The sequence below is a fragment of the Triticum dicoccoides genome, chromosome 1A (assembly GCF_002162155.2).
Source record: "Triticum dicoccoides isolate Atlit2015 ecotype Zavitan chromosome 1A, WEW_v2.0, whole genome shotgun sequence".
NCBI classification, from domain to species: Eukaryota; Viridiplantae; Streptophyta; class Magnoliopsida; order Poales; family Poaceae; genus Triticum; species Triticum dicoccoides.
The window spans coordinates 418,646,756-418,662,606 of NC_041380.1; the positions used below are offsets into that span (position 1 = coordinate 418,646,756).

General features: G+C 46.8%; 2 protein-coding genes across 4 annotated transcripts; both read right to left on the minus strand.

Moving 5' to 3' along the window:
* Positions 1-6,462: 6,462 nt before the first annotated feature.
* On the minus strand, positions 6,463-9,157 carry LOC119297040. Its single transcript, XM_037575018.1, has 6 exons — positions 8,857-9,157; positions 8,656-8,733; positions 8,498-8,548; positions 7,801-8,417; positions 7,503-7,652; positions 6,463-7,226 (listed from the first exon to the last, which is right to left on the minus strand). The coding sequence occupies exons 4-6, from the start codon at positions 7,885-7,887 to the stop codon at positions 6,687-6,689; spliced, it is 777 nt and encodes a 258-aa protein (XP_037430915.1). The 5' UTR covers positions 7,888-8,417; positions 8,498-8,548; positions 8,656-8,733; positions 8,857-9,157; the 3' UTR covers positions 6,463-6,686.
* A 787-nt stretch (positions 9,158-9,944) lies between these two features.
* Positions 9,945-15,352, minus strand: LOC119276778 (thiamine pyrophosphokinase 3-like). 3 transcript variants are annotated; one of them, XM_037557943.1, is made up of 7 exons: positions 15,113-15,352; positions 14,916-15,012; positions 13,955-14,027; positions 10,878-10,979; positions 10,739-10,769; positions 10,520-10,663; positions 9,945-10,444 (listed from the first exon to the last, which is right to left on the minus strand). In XM_037557943.1, exons 1-7 carry the CDS (start codon positions 15,315-15,317, stop codon positions 10,329-10,331), a joined length of 768 nt encoding a protein of 255 aa, XP_037413840.1. In that variant the 5' UTR covers positions 15,318-15,352; the 3' UTR covers positions 9,945-10,328. The 3 variants fall into 3 exon arrangements, with proteins under 3 accessions (XP_037413840.1, XP_037413832.1, XP_037413848.1); XM_037557935.1 differs by having other exon boundaries at positions 10,520-10,769; positions 15,113-15,350; XM_037557951.1 differs by lacking the exon at positions 10,878-10,979 and having other exon boundaries at positions 10,520-10,769.
* Between the last annotated feature and the right edge of the window lie 499 nt (positions 15,353-15,851).

A 15,851-nucleotide genomic window follows, 5' to 3' on the forward strand; every position in this document is an offset into this window, starting at 1 on the left:
CCCCTCTATTTATAGGGGGAAGGGAGAAGGGGGCCGGGCCCCTAGAACCCATCTAGGGGGGGGGGGTGCGGCGGCCTAGGGGAGAGGGGAGAGGGTGGCTTGCCCCCCAAGCCAAGGGGGGCGCCCCCTCTAGGGTTCCCCCTCAACCCTAGGCGCATGGGCCCAAGGGAGGGGGTGCGGCCAGCCCACCAGGGGCTGGCTCCCTGCCCCATGCAGCCCATGTGGCCCCCCGAGAGGGGTGGCCCCTCCCGTGGACCCCCGGAACTCTTCCGGTGGCCCCGGTACAATACCGGTATGACCCCGAAACTTTCCGGTGTCTGTTTGACAACTTCCCATATATAAATCTTTACCTCCGGACCCTTCCGGAGCTCCTCGTGACGTCCAGGATCCCATCCGGGACTCCGAACAACATTCGGTAGTCACATACTAGTCTTCCTAATAACCCTAGCGTCACCGAACCTTAAGTGTGTAGACCCTACGGGTTCGGGAGACATGCAGACATGACCGAGACGCTCTCAGTCAATAACCAACAGCGGGATCTGGATACCCATGATGGCTCCCACATGCTCCTCGATGTTGTCATCGGATGAACCACGATGTCGAGGATTCGATCAAACCCTGTATGCAATTCCCTTTGTCAATCGGTATGTTACTTGCCCGAGACTCGATCGTCGGTATCCCAATACCTTGTTCAGTCTCGTTACCGGCAAGTCACTTTACTCGTACCGTAATGCATGATCCCGTGTCCAACACCTTGGTCACATTGAGCTCATTATGATGATGCATTACCGAGTGGGCCCAGAGATACCTCTCCGTCATACGGAGTGACAAATCCCAGTCTCGATCCGTGTCAACCCAACAGATACTTTAGGAGATACCTGTAATGCACCTTTATAGTCACCCAGTTACGTTGTGACGTTTGATACACCCAAGGCACTCTTACGGTATCCGGGAGTTACACGATCTCATGGTCGAAGGAAGAGATACTTGACACAGGCAAAGCTCTAGCAAAACGAACTACACGATCTTTTATGCTATGCTTAGGATTGGGTCTTGTCCATCACATCATTCTCCTAATGATGTGATCCCGTTATCAACGACATTCAATGTCCATAGTCAGGAAACCATGACTATCTGTTGATCACAATGAGCTAGTCAACTAGAGGCTCACCAGGGACATATTGTGGTCTAAGTATTCACACGTGTATTACGATTTTCGGATAATACAGTTATAGCATGAATAAAAGACATTTATCATGAACATTGAAATATAATAATACTTTTATTATTGCCTCTAGGGCATATTTCCAACACTTAGGTTCAGTAATCCTGTATTCAGTTAATAAAGGTATTTCATTTTATAATTTTCAGAATTGATGACCCAAAGTGGTCAATTTGGTTCCATTTCAATACCAGAGAATCTGTGGTTCGAAATTTATACCAATCAGACATATCATATTTGACAATGCTTTCTCTTATTGGGAGTGAGGGCTTTGTGGCTGATGATTATATGTACTATGTATTTGATGAGGAGAAAGGATTAGAAGGTTTAGATAAAATATGCTGTGAAGATGATGTGCAGCAGATGTTGGCACACTCTCATAATGAAAAGTTTCTGAACATAAGAGTAGTGGGAGCTCTTGAGGAATGTAATGCAGATGAGAACAGAGATAGTTATTTTGCTGAACATTTCATTAACACTCAACAAAGTTGCACTAAGGTGGTGGATATAAGCATGGACAGAAAGGAAGAGCTGAAGAAAAGCATGGTGCAGAGAGAGGCTGACCTTAACCATTTTGAAGGTGATACTGATGTGTCTAAATTTATTTCTGATGATGAAGCTGCAAATTCAGGTTCAGATGGGAACAATGTGGATTTTCAGTCAGAGTATTCCTTTGAAGATGAAGCTGCAAAACAAGATACAGCAGTGGTACAGAAACTGAAGGTAGTGAGAAAACATGGTCCAACTAGTAGATCCCACCATGAGATTGAGAAAATGGAGAAAGCAGATTGGTTCCCTGAAGCAGATGAAAAATGTTTCCCCGGTGACTATGGCATAAGTGATGAAGAAGATGAGCCTGAAGGATCTTATAAACTACCAAGTGGTAGGAAGAGAAGGAATAAGAAGTTGAAAGACAGGATATGGTATGATCACAAACTTCAAGGACCAGTAGAACAGTTTTGTAAGGGCTTGTGCTTCACCACTGTGTATGAGTTTAGAGATGCACTTAGGGATTTTCAAATTAGGACTTTGAGAAATTTTCAATACCACAGAAATGCCCCAGATAGGATTATTGTTTGGTGCTCAGAGAGAGCCACCCAGGGATGTGATTTTTATATATGTGCCTCTAGGTTAGCTCATGAAAAAACATTCTGCATCAAGAAGTGTGATATGTTGCACACTTGTGGAGCATGTGCAGAGTCCACAAAGGTTACTACTAAGTGGATGTCAAGGTCAGTGGAGGCAGCATTGAGAGAAGACATTAGATCTCCTATGGATGCATTAATTAAGAAGACCAAGAGTAAGTTTTCAGTGGATGTATCAAGAAGTGTGGCATATAGGGCAAGGAGGAAGGCTGTTGATGTAGTTCAAGGTGACCACAAGCAATAGTACTTGAGGCTCAGGGATTATCTTCAAGCAGTTCTTGACACAAACCCAGGTAGCAGGTGTATAGTAACAACATTTGAAGATCCAGAGAACCCAGCACCTACTCCTAGATTCAAGTATATGTTCTATTGTTTAGCAGCTTCAAAGGAAGGTTTCCTTAATGGTTGCAGACCATTTATAGGTCTTGATGGATGCTTCATCAAGTTAGCCACTGGACAACAAATTCTTGCAGCCACAGGAAGGGATGGAAACAACAATATTTATCCTATAGCTTTTGGTGTGGTTGACAAGGAAGATGGTGAAAGTTGGAATTGGTTTTTAACTCAATTGAGATGTTGCATTGGCAGTGGCAACAAATTTGGAACATACACTATCATGCCTGACAGGCAAAAGGTTGGGAAGAATTTCATTGAGCAATTTATGTTAATACTTTTTTCAATTGTATTAATAATTTGTGAATGTGCAGGGCTTGCTTAAGGCAATAAATGAGGTATTCCATGATTCACCTCAAAGGTATTGCCTTAGGCACATATATGCAAATTTTCAATCTGCTGGATTTAGAGGCCAGGAACTAAAGAAGTGTATTGACAAGGCTAGCTACTCCTACACTAAACATGGGCATGAACTAGGCATGACAGAGCTGAAAGCATAGTCTGAGGATGCTTGGAAATGGCTCAAAAAATTGAGGTCTCTACTTGGGCTAGGTTTGCTATGGATCATACTTGCAAAACAGATTTAGTTGTGAACAATCTAAGTGAAGTCTTCAACAAGATGATACTGGATGTTAGGGCCAAACCAATAAGGACAATGTTTGAAGGGATTAGGACCAAGCTAATGATCAAGAGGCAACAAATTAGGGAGAAGTTACAAATTAGCAGGTAGACAATCACACCAACCTACTCAAAGATTTTAGAAGAGAACAAGCAGTATGCCAAGTATTGTCAGGCTGATAGAGCAGGTCCAACAATTTGGCAAGTTACTAGCAAAGAAAAACAGTATTGTGTGGACATGGAAGGGTATACATGTGACTGCAAGAGATGGAACATGACTGGTGTACCTTGCAGTCATGGCATATCTGTACTGACAAAGCAAAAGCTGCATCCTGAGGACTATGTCAATGACTTTTTCAACAAGCCACTTTATTTGGAGACATACAAAGAAATTATATACCCTGTTCCTGGTCCAGATTTCTGGCCTCACACAAACACTTCAGACATTGAACCTCCTGTGTTCAAAGAAAAGGCAGGCAGAAAACAGACTGCAAGGAGGAAAGGAGAGTTTGAAGTTCCTGCCCCAAGAGACACCAGTAGGATGGGAACAATTACCTGTAAAAATTGTGGGTTGGAAGGACACAAGTATACAAGTTGCAATAAGACTCTTAGGCCTAAACTACAAATGAGGAAAAACAAACACCAGGTAATTATCAAGCATCAGAGCAATGTTTCCTTTTACATAGTCTAATCTAAGTTAAGTTGGACCTTTAATGTAGGAAAATAGGGCAGTCTATGCACCTGCTCCATCTGCTCCAATACAAACTCCAAGAGCACCGGCCCCTAGTGCAAGAGCACCAGCTCTTGCTGCCAAAAGGGGTAGGCCTACAGGTGGAGGGAGAGGCAAGGAATTCAGTGCACCAAGATCTGTTGCTGCAACTTCAGAGGTTTTGGCTGGTAACAAAAGGAAGAGGTTTGCAAGCAGTAGATTGAGGGGTTATTTCTATGCCAGTGGTAACTGACACTATAAAAAGGTAGAACTTCTCTCTTTGAACCTGTTTGAATTAGTATAGAACCTGTTTCTCTTTGTTTTGAACCTGTCTGTACTTTTCTGCATGAGTATGTCTGAATTTGGGTGAACCTGACCGAATCTCACTGTACTTGTATCAAATTTGTGGTGTACCATGGGCCTGATGGTGGGCTTCCGTGTTGGACCTAACTAACCCACCAAGCCTGCCACAGTGTGTACATAAGAGAGGCCACCAGAAACCACTGGATCCCTGCGCCTCATTCCCCTTGACCAAAACCTAGCCGCCACTGATGGATCCACAGTTAGGAGAGGTAGTTGATGAACAAGACGAGGTTGCTAGGGCTGAAAGGAGGGCTGAAAGGAGGGCCAACCGTCGAGCACAGGCACAGGAGCGACACCAGAGGATTGCTGCCATGATTATGGCGGAACGCAACCAGAATGACGTGAAGCAGTTCAAGGAGGTGTTCCCAGAAGGAACCAACATCACAGATGAACTAATCATCTGGTGGGCCAAAGACAGGGCTTCTTTCCATCGATTCCAAGCAACAAGGAAGAGATGGACTCAGATCCTGGCTGCAGCAGAAGGAAGACAGGATTGGGATTAGTTCTACGCGGTAGTTTCTGACTAAATTGTGGTGTTTCCGAATCTGCTTGTCTTGTGCTCAATATTGCCCTGAATCTTGTTCTTAGTCTTGCTTTGAATCTTGTCTTCTTCTGAACTTTCTGAACTTTATGATTGCAGTGAAGGATGCAGTTCAGGAGATGCACCAACCGTGATGAAGACGATGCAATGTGGCTGCCTGAATCTGTTAAAGAGAGTACTCATGTTAAAGACTATGCTTATTTTCTGAACCATCTATGTTGGGTTGTTGGAAAATCTATAATAAAGACTATGCTTATTTTCTAAGAAATGTATCCATGGTACAATATTTTTAAGTCTGAACTTATGCCTGAATCCATCTATCTGCATTTATCTGAATGTTTCTATACTTGGGCTTTGCTGAAATGTGATTTTTTGGTGACTCTAATTTTTGAAATACTCCACTGTTTGACCATCAACTACTCCACTGTTTGGGCACACAAGTTCCAAGTTGCTGGGTTTCAACAAAGACTTTAATTGCAACACAACTACCACCATTTCTCATCACTCAATCTCGAAAACCTCACTTTCACACTCCACCGCACTTCCTCCACTCCAACATTTAAGTAGCCCAACAGCTCACTCTATCTCTTCTCACTCTACCTCTCTCTCGAAAACCTCACTCCACCTACATCCATGGCTGGTTCTTCCTCTACGCCAGACCCATGGCTGAACCCCTTCCCCACCGGCAAGGGCTGGGTTGCCATGCTTTTTGGGTCGGCTTGCAGCGACGAAGACCTCTTCCTCGACTACATGAAGATTGCCATGAGATACAGCAGCGCACAAGGGCTCGTGGATGCATCAAAAGAGGTGAGGAAGAAGGCGACGACTGAGGAGAAGCAGCGCATGGACCAGCGCTATGCAACCCCAGGTAAGGGTATCATGCCCATCGGCATGTTGCTGTGGGCAATGAAGGAGGCGGACTCTGGCGATGCTGGGCAGAGGGAACGGTGGGCAGCCCACCGCTATATCCCTCTAGCACAAGCTGCAACTCAAACTACTATGGACAACGCCGACGAGGACCTGCAGATCATCGCCCCACCAGCACTGCTGGCTCGCCGACGTCCTCCTCCCATCATCGTCATCGATAGAGACGAAGAGGAGGTGCCAGAGCTGCCACCTACCACTCAAGTCAAGCAAGAGGTGCGACGGTCAGGTCGCATAGCGGGGCAGGGGCCTAACAATCTGAAACAGTAAGTTTCAGATTTAGTTATCGCCAGATCTATGTGAGATTCAGTTATGTCAGTTTAGTTCTGTCAGTTTATCAGGGTGTTTGCAATCTCAGTGAGATTTAGTTCTGTCAGTTTAAGTGTCTTTGAACAATTTCATTGTCCATGTCCTATCTATGTAAGACTAAATGCTATCTATGGGACCTGTGATGAAGCAATTTATGAAGTAAACAGATCTCAGCAAGAACTTATGATACAACACACACAAATAAACTACACCAGACTTAGATAATTTAGTTCTTAACTTAACTTAGCACCAGTTCTCAGCATCAGGATAATATTTGGGCAGTACAGATCAGGGCAAACACCACCCCCACACCAACCAAAATGATCTGAACCCATTACAGTTCTTAGGTAGTTCAAAGGTAGTTCATAAGTAGATCAAGGCATATTTGCATCAGACTGATCATTCCTAGGCCAATCATATATATAGGCCTCACATATACTTACCATCCAGAGAGCTGCCACTTCACTCCTCCATCACAACTTCCTTTATCTTGTCCAGCTTTTCCTTGCACCCATGACCAACCTTAAGGAGCTCAGCAATGACATTCTCCAGCTTCTTCTTCTCTTCTTTAAGGAGATCTTTCTCCACCTCTAGCGCCTTCATGGCCTTCCTTGTGTTCTGGATTATATCAGCTTGACTCTGAAGGATGCACCTTTGTTCTTTCTTGAGCTTAAGCTTCTCCATTTGAAGCTCAATCTTTGCCTGCTCCTCAAGTTGCTTCTTCTTCTCCTTCAGTTCATTGATTGCCTGGCTTGTGCAACCCATGTCATGAGGTTTGATTCCATCCTGATAATCAAACAACTTGGACACATCATCCACCAGCTGGCTATACTGATTGGCCAGAGAAGCAAGCTCCTTCTGCAGTTTTGCAACCTCTATCCCATGAGCCTCATTATCCTGGGCTCTACCAAGGTTCTGTTCCCAGAGCTTGCTTAAGCACCTTTGCAGAATTACAGGCCAGGGGACATCTACCCACTCCAGAACACCACAGTTCACACCATCCTGAAAATCAATTACTCTTAATTTTACAGTGAACAATTAAATTCAGAATAACAAATCATAAACAATAATGATATAAGCTACACTAGCTAGTTAGTTCTATACTACAAGTACAGTATTCATACATGTTTCCAGTGCTCTTTACTACAAGTAAAGTATTCAGACATACCAATGTTTTCAGACTTAAGGAAAATTCAGAATAACAGCAACTAAACACTCTGTTTCCACTACATAGCAGAAATTCAAACTAATCAAATCCACACCAACTTGGTCCATTACCTCAGTAGCACATCCTATGAATCTCCTGCTAGTGTCAGTGCCTTCAAATGCCACAAACTTGCCCGCCCTCTTCCTGTGCGGGATGCACCTTCTGTCAGATTCAGTCACAAGCCCACAGAAACTAGGGTCTATCACAGTGTCAGGAGTTTGCTGCAAAAACAAAAGCATATCTATATCAAGAACAACTCAGATATATCAACTTAAATGGAAAAATCTCAAATATCTTCAAACCCTAACCCTACCCTAACCCTAGAACAAAACAGACAGGAGAGGAAGAGGATAGACTGAGATGACTTACAAAGTACTCCATCTGCATGCTGCTGAACTCACTCATGTACTCGTCATCGTCCTCCAACGTCTCGTTGTTGTTCAGCCACGACGGCATGGTCACGGCGTCGCCGGAGCGCGAGAAGAAGAAACAGAAGCAGAGGAGAGCAGAGAGGAGTTGAGTGAGCTCAGGGGAGAGTGAGAGAGCTGGTGGGGACGAGCGGCCCGGTCGGCCAGGTTATGACCTGGTCCCGACCAGGTGCGACCGACGAGCGGCTCTAACAGCCGCGCGCGCCGTTAGGCGGGCCGCCAGCCTGGCACGTGGGCCACTCACGTCAGAATCGCGGTTAAAACGGTCAAAACCACCATTCAGTCAACCTGGTAGTTTTTTGTCACGTTTTTACGTTTTTTTGATAGTTTTCGGCCACTTTTAAAAAAGTGGTAGTTCTGTGGGACGCAAACCCCTAAACTGATAGTTTTTTTGTCAATCACTCGTTATATCTCGCTGTATACACTAATTGGAGTTTCAACGTCACAATATTCAGAACTCGTCGGCCAGCCATCCTTAACGGGCGATGCATATGAATGTTTTACCACCCATCCTTGACGGTCCTCCCCCTGGAAGGCCACGACACGAGGATACTGGCTCTGCATATCAGAACAGAATTCGTAAATGTCATAAGCATACCTGATTGAAACAACAAATCAGGATATATGGCTTGACATACCTGGTTGAATGTATGGATTTGGATGTTTGAATTGGCGTATTTCTCGACAATCTGCGGCGCAAATGTATGAATCAGCATGACGAGGGAATTGGTATTTTTTTAAACAGCCTTCCAATCGCCAATGTCAGAAGTGATTTGGATGATGGTAATTAATCTACCTTCAACGTGTCCTGATGGGTGTTGAAGGAATTCATCAGGAGCAGCGGCACGTTGCTGCCGTACTTCTTGTTCAGGGACTGCAAAAGAAACAGTATCAGTGGATGCAATCTTAAAAAAAGAGGTATTAGAACCGAAGAATTTGCTTTGGATCTCGAAAAAAAGAAGGGACAATGGATGAATCGTGTGTTCAACCCCCCTACCTCGATCCGGATCATGATGTGCTCCTCCGTCTTCACCGACCCCACAACCTCAGCCTCCACCGCCGCCACGACGGCCGTTTCGTCCCCTTCCATGCCGCCAAGGCGGCCCCGGAAGACGCCGCTGCTCCCCCTCCTGCGCTCCTCTAGCTCGCGGTGCCGCCATCGTTGCTCTGCACAAAAGGGATCTAGATCGGGATGGAGAACGAGGGGAGAGAGAGAGAGAGAGAGAGAGAGAGAGAGCGCGACAGGTGATGGAGAACGACTGGAAGAAGGGAAAACGGGGAGGGGGCGAAGCAGTGAGATGACGGTACACCGTGTATGCAAACTAACAGGAAAAGAAGAAGGCGAAAAAGAAAGTTCCAGGAACCTTTCATGGGCTAGGCACCGTTCGGATCGTGGGAAACTTCTCTCTCGTGGGCCGAGGTCTGGCGTGGGCGCAGGCATGGCAGCCTATGGGCTCAGCCTACTGGCTAGTCACATGCGTTGGTGGTCCAGTTTGCACTATAAGAGGAAATAAACTAGGGATAGCTAAAATGCAAGAAATGCTAACAGGGGAAAGTTTTGGACCAGATCCCAAGCTCAACATGTGGCTATGATTGCTACCTCCACAAGATTGTTGCATAGGTTTGCTTTTGTCTATATATATATATATATATATATGAAAATTTTATATCATAGGATGATACTTGCAGAGGCGGGGAGAGCAACTCTTCCCCTGTCCAAAACAAATTTCGAATGATACTGGTATGCATGTACATAATCCATTTTCTTTGTTATAATCGGTGTTTCTCACAAGAATAAAAATCCATTATCTATATAAATACCTACGATCTTCTGAAAACCTAGCAAATCGTCATGCTCCTGACCAAATCCTGTGATCTGAATATCTGATACCATCAAGCAAAACATCTTACCTAGACCCAGGATCCTAACAAGCTTACTCATGGAAGCGTGCTATGAGTTTGATCGTGTCTCTTGTGGCTTGTGGTCTAGTTGGATGGAGCTCTGAAATGAATACGCAAATCCAGACTACCGAAGTACAAGAGGTGTGTAAAAAGAGAAGTTTGCTTGAACAGAGTAACCCACAAACTGCGCCACTGTATTTTCACAACCTATTAACAGATATAGATTTTGACAGGCACACCACCAATTTTTTTACGCGGGGGCAAATATATTTAATTGCCAAAGCTACCAAATTACAAATTGAAAATTTACAAGGCTTGAAATTCTAACACGCCAGAATTTATCACGTCACTGCTGGATGTAGTGGTCATAGACATAAATTAGATGAGACAATTGGCGATAGCTAAAACGTTCTGCCTAGCATAAGCTCGGTGCCAGAGAGATATTGTCCAAATCAGGTCAGAATCTGAAGCGACCATAACCCGGTCCTCATCAACGATGTTCGACGTGCTAATCAATCCATCGTAGCTCATACAAGTATTGTCTGACGAGAAAATGCATCGAAAAACTCAGTGCCGGAGCGATATTGTCCAGATCAGGTCAGAATCTGAAGTGACCATAACCTGGTCCTCATCAACTGTGTTTGATGTGCTAATCAATCCACCGAAGCTCATATGAGTATTATCTGACGAGAAAATGCATTGAAACATCAGTTGCTGCTGTATAACACCACAGGATATTGACCAAGTGAAACACTTACCTAAATTCCACCGGAGCCCCGTGGTCGTGGTGCTAGTCGAAGGTGCGCCAATGGGAATCAACCCACAGTGGGGGCCCTCAACTGATCGTTCAATGTGGATGTTGTGAGTGTGCGTTCTTGGGAGCAGAAAGATCAGGCAATCATCTGATAGGAGGACGATCTTAATGTTTGGAAAGAGGTGGAGTACATTGATGTTTCCCATTTCGTGATCAAACCTACCTCCTAGTGCTCCGAGGACAAGGATGCATAACTGTCATTAAAGACAAGGCGGTATATATTTGTAAACATGGCGATGTGTTATTCTAATCAAATAACTTGAGGGTTAATGACTTCATATTACTGAGCTAGAGCAGCTTACATTCGATTTGTCAGGGCCAGGTGAATTGTCAGTGATAAATGCTACACATTTGTGCAAGTCGGTGGTGTCCTGATCATGTGATTGATCAACTATTTTGGTGCCCTGTGGTTGATCAAATAATAAGACTTGCCATAAGATGGAATTAATTTCAAGTAAGGTTCTGCATGAAAGTCATGTCTCAATATATTAATTGCCATGTGATGACTGAAGCAATAACTTGCTTGATCTATATGAACTTTTGCATACATAGATATCAGCATGATAACTTACATGATCTATATTGGATTTCAGATTTCAGATTTCAGAAGAAACAAGATATTTCAAGGTCACAAGAATCAGCGCTCTTTCTACCTGTTAGAGTACGTAATGGGCCTAATGGCCTGGGCTGGCGGTATAGCCCGTTAGTCTTAGGGTTAATTAGAGATAAGGGTCACTTGCTTAGGGGTCAAGTAAGCCTTGCTTGGGAGTCAAGTAAACCTCTCTATATAAAGAGAGGAGATGTATCAATCTAATCAAGCAAGAATTAAGAAGGAAATCCCTTCCATCTTGCCCGGCCGTGGGCAAAAGGCCCCGGGCCGGCCCTCTCGCGCCCTCCTTCTAGCAGCGCCATAACAATTTGGTATCAGCTAGCTTCGGTTCGATCATGTCTTCACCGCCGCCCAACCCGTCTCTTCCGCTGCCGGTCACCTCGTCGGAGGCGACCACCACGACCGTCGCCCCGCTCCTGCCCGCGTTGGGATTCTCCGCCGCGCCCTCTCCCGTCGTCCTCACCCCGGAGGTGTTCGGGACGCTGCGGGACCTAATACAGGCGGTCCAGGAGATCCGCCTGTTCTTGGCCGGGTCCTACGGGCTGCACCCGGCTGTGCCGCCCATCACCGCCACCGCGCCGCCGTGGCTGCCGCCGCACCAGGCGCCCCCCGCCGCGCTCGCCGCGACTGCTGCAGCTGCCATCCACCGCCCCGTCCTGGCTGTCATGGCAGCCGCCGCACCAGGCGGCCTCCGCCGGGCTGCTGCAGATGCCATCCACCACCACCACCGCCCCGTCCTGGCTGCCGTGGCAGCCGCCGCACCAGGTGGCCTCCGCCGCGCTCACCGGGCCGCTGCAGCAGCTGCCATCCACCGCCACCACCGCCCCGCCCTGGCTGCAGTGGCAGCCACCGCTCCTGGCGACCTCCGCCGCGCCCAGCACTCCGCCGCAGCAGCCGCTGCAACTGCAGCAGCCATCGCAGGTCAGCTCCGACCCCGCATCGACCGCGCCGACGGGAGTCCCGATCCACCAGATCAAGTTCCCGCCGTCGCCATCACCACTTCCCCAGGGCGTCCCCATCCAGCAGATCAAGTTCCCACCGTCGCCGTCACCGCTTGCAGCTTGGATCACTACCCGCCACGTGTCGGCGGCGGTGAGACTGCAGGCTGCTGCACATGGCCTCCTAGCGCGTCGGCGTGTGCGGGAGTTGCGTGGTCTGCAGCTGCCGCTCCTCCCAGTTGCGCTTCGCTGCGCAAAGGACCTCGATCTCGTCCACTGCGTCGGGGATCTTGGGCATGTTGTTTTCCCCACGGACAGCGCCCTCAAAGTCTGCGACATCGACGGTTGGGGAGGCGCACCCCTCCTCGCCATTCTCCATCGACAGCCCTCCACTCTTCTATGTGCGGTGCCGACCAACAGCCGTCCGGCGGGGAGAAGGCATGGTGTCACCGACAGAAGCGCACTGCGTAGCACCACTGCATTCCGCCACCGGCCGCCGCGAGGGCGCCTCTGCTGGTCGCTCTTGCGACCACTTCCAGGTGGCCATACACATGCACTCCTTTTGTCCAGATGGTGTCCATGGGATCCAGGTGGCATTACACGTGCACGTCCGACGTGCGGATGGTATCCACTTTTTGTTAAGAGGTCCAAAATAAATCATCCCAGTCCATTTCAGGTTGAGAGTAATAAAACAAGCTGAGATGTAAAAGGCTTGTTTTTAGGTGTTAGGTTTGTGTTGCGTCGAGTCATGGTTATAAGTTGGTTAGGCTGCAGCTCGAGGACAACCTGCATGTCCAGGTGGGGTGTAGTGTTAGAGTACGTAATGGGCCTAATGGCCTGGGCTGGCGGTATAGCCCGTTAGTCTTAGGGTTAATTAGAGATAAGGGTCACTTGCTTAGGGGTCAAGTAAGCCTTGCTTGGGAGTCAAGTAAACCTCTCTATATAAAGAGAGGAGATGTATCAATCTAATCAAGCAAGAATTAAGAAGGAAATACCTTCCATCTTGCCCGGCCGTGGGCAAAAGGCCCCGGCCGGCCCTCTCGCGCCCTCCTTCTAGCAGCGCCATAACACTAGTTTCTACTAAAGCAGAGCCATGCTGGAAGTCAATGGACTAAATTATGAAGAAAATATGATCAGCTGCCTCATATTTGAAATAAGAACATACCAAAACATTCTTATTTAAGCCAACATACTCTAGTGCTGTTCTTTTGTTCATATAAAAGGGTACAATTATTACTAGAAAGCCGCAATTGAGGACACACACATGCTAAATTGATTTACATGTGAGATTTCATCTAAGAAATTTCATGGAGGAAGAAAAAGAAGATCCCGAATCTGCACTACACCAACCATGTCACTCTAGCATGAATTGAATTCGCAGTGTAGCTTATCATGGAGCTGTTAAAATGGGGAACATTCAACAATCATGTAAATACTGTTTGTTTCTTCAAATGTAATGCCAGCGAAGGATGTTCGCACTATGAATCTGCTAAATTAAGCATAACTAAGATTCCAGAACCAGAGACTCGTCATTTTTTTTCTTTCTCTCTCAGTTTTCATGTTCCCACATAACCGATAGCACTATTAAACTAGAGAGCTGCTAGATATCTTGTATCCAGACAACGCTTCAGTACTATGCATCAGCCAAGAGAGCACTGCAAACTGCAAACTAATGAGGCACCACGAGTACAAAATAATCAGATTGTGCTAAATTTCTGAGACACCAGTTCATGATTATACTAGCCAAATAACATTGTTCAAATATTACTTGTCCCACACATGCTGTTTGTAAGTTAATAAGGACTAAATGGAAAATAAAAAAGTAAATTACCAAATTAGAATAATATTCCTTCACTTCTGGTCGCACTGAATCCATATCCCCTTTGATTACATCTGGTTTGTATCTGCACAAAAACAAGTGACAGCTTGGTGAAATTTTTTAATATGATGGTTTGAAAAAGTACTGCATAGTCTTAAACATTGATTTCCGACTATCGATAATTGAGAAGGTCTGAGTCATGATCATCTCCTAGATCCCAATCCCATTAGAAATTTCAAATAAAAAATGAAATGTGATTTGAACATTTGGTTGGGTGGAGTTAAAAATCTTGGTATAAAAAATGCTACTACTAGCTCACAAATATCTCTATTAACATCACCTCTTCTCATAAAATAAGTGAGTTATTGCATTAACCACTACTCCTACTAACACTGCTGCTTCTCATGGCCAGTAAGAGGGAGGTTTTACATGTAAGATGAACCACTTCCTAATAAGCTGAACCAGAAAAATGGATTTACCAACACATCCACTGAAGAAGTGCCACCAAACGTCAGAACAAGCATGAGTGCTAGATGGTTCTTGCTGACTGGGAAAGGCAAACAGTCACTATAAATAAGTTACGATTTATTTCTAACCAATCACTTGCGCAAATTCTAATCCCCTTTCCATGAATATACTAGATTACGTACACCTGTCGAGTTCTCTAGCATTACTTGAAAGTTGAAAGCACTTTAGGCAGTGGGTAAACATAACAACCCCAAGCATTCCACCAAGCACATTGTGAGCATGCATGGAGCGACCAGTCAGGCTCACAAGCAGAATAGAGATTGCACTACACAAATAAATTGTCGAATTTGGTTGAACTGTTTCTACTTTTTCTAGCGGCCAAACCAATCCAAAACACCGAATGGCCACCACCCGAGCAGGAATGTTCTTGTGCACATCCCTGTCCCTCTGACCGACAGGCCGACAGACAAACGCGGAATATGCAATGTCCGACGGATCGCATTACCTGGAGCGCACATCGTCGCGGGCGTGGCCGGGGAGCAGCTCCGGCATGCCGTCGAACACGCGATTAGCGCCCCCGTCGGCGCACACCCGCACCTGCGCTGCACAGACAGAGAAGCACATAAGCATCTTGAGGACGACGGAACCACGAAGAGGCTAACAGGGCATAGGGGAAGCTGTGGGGCTGGTGGCGACAGTTACCGCGGTCCCAGAGGAGAGGGGCGAAGCGGGGCAGGCGCTGGTTGAGGACGACGACCGCGTACGCGTCCGCTGAGGCGGCTGGGGTTGCGGAGGAGGGGAGGAGGAAGGCGGAGGAGTGGGACATCGCCGGCCTCGCTCCCGCTGGCGACGGGGGATCCATGGCGGCCGTCGGAGCGCGCCGAGGGTGATGTGGCTCTGGCTCCATGGGACGGGGAGCGTGCTCGCTGAAGTTGCAATTAATCGTCGCCCTCGTGCGCGTGCTGTGTTTTAAAAACTGGATTTGGTCCGCGTCACCCACGGCCACGGGAGCCTCGCTGGTCCAGGAAGCAATGACGCGTGTGGTTGCTCGCAACAAGCCTAATCATGTCCGTGAGAAAAAAATTAGATTATTTGGTTGTCTGATCTGTACCAGATTTTTGATCCGCATGAAACTTAAAGCAATTATCTGTCAGACCCGTTAAGAACGGCTGAATCAACCATTTCCAGCGATCGAGGCTCGAGTGATGTAGGGGGACGCGACGCTGACCTCCAGCGTCCACGGAGATGGCGCAAGCTCGCGCGTGTTTTCAAAAAAGCGGCGGGAGGAATTGGCGTCACCTCCCACCGAATCAGTCGCCCTATTTAGCTAGCCGAAGAAGACCGTGACTTGCCATGATGGCGCCTACCACCCGCCTCACCTACCACGAGTAATGGCGCCGCAACCACCGCCATTAATGGCCGCGCGGGCTTATCTAGCCTC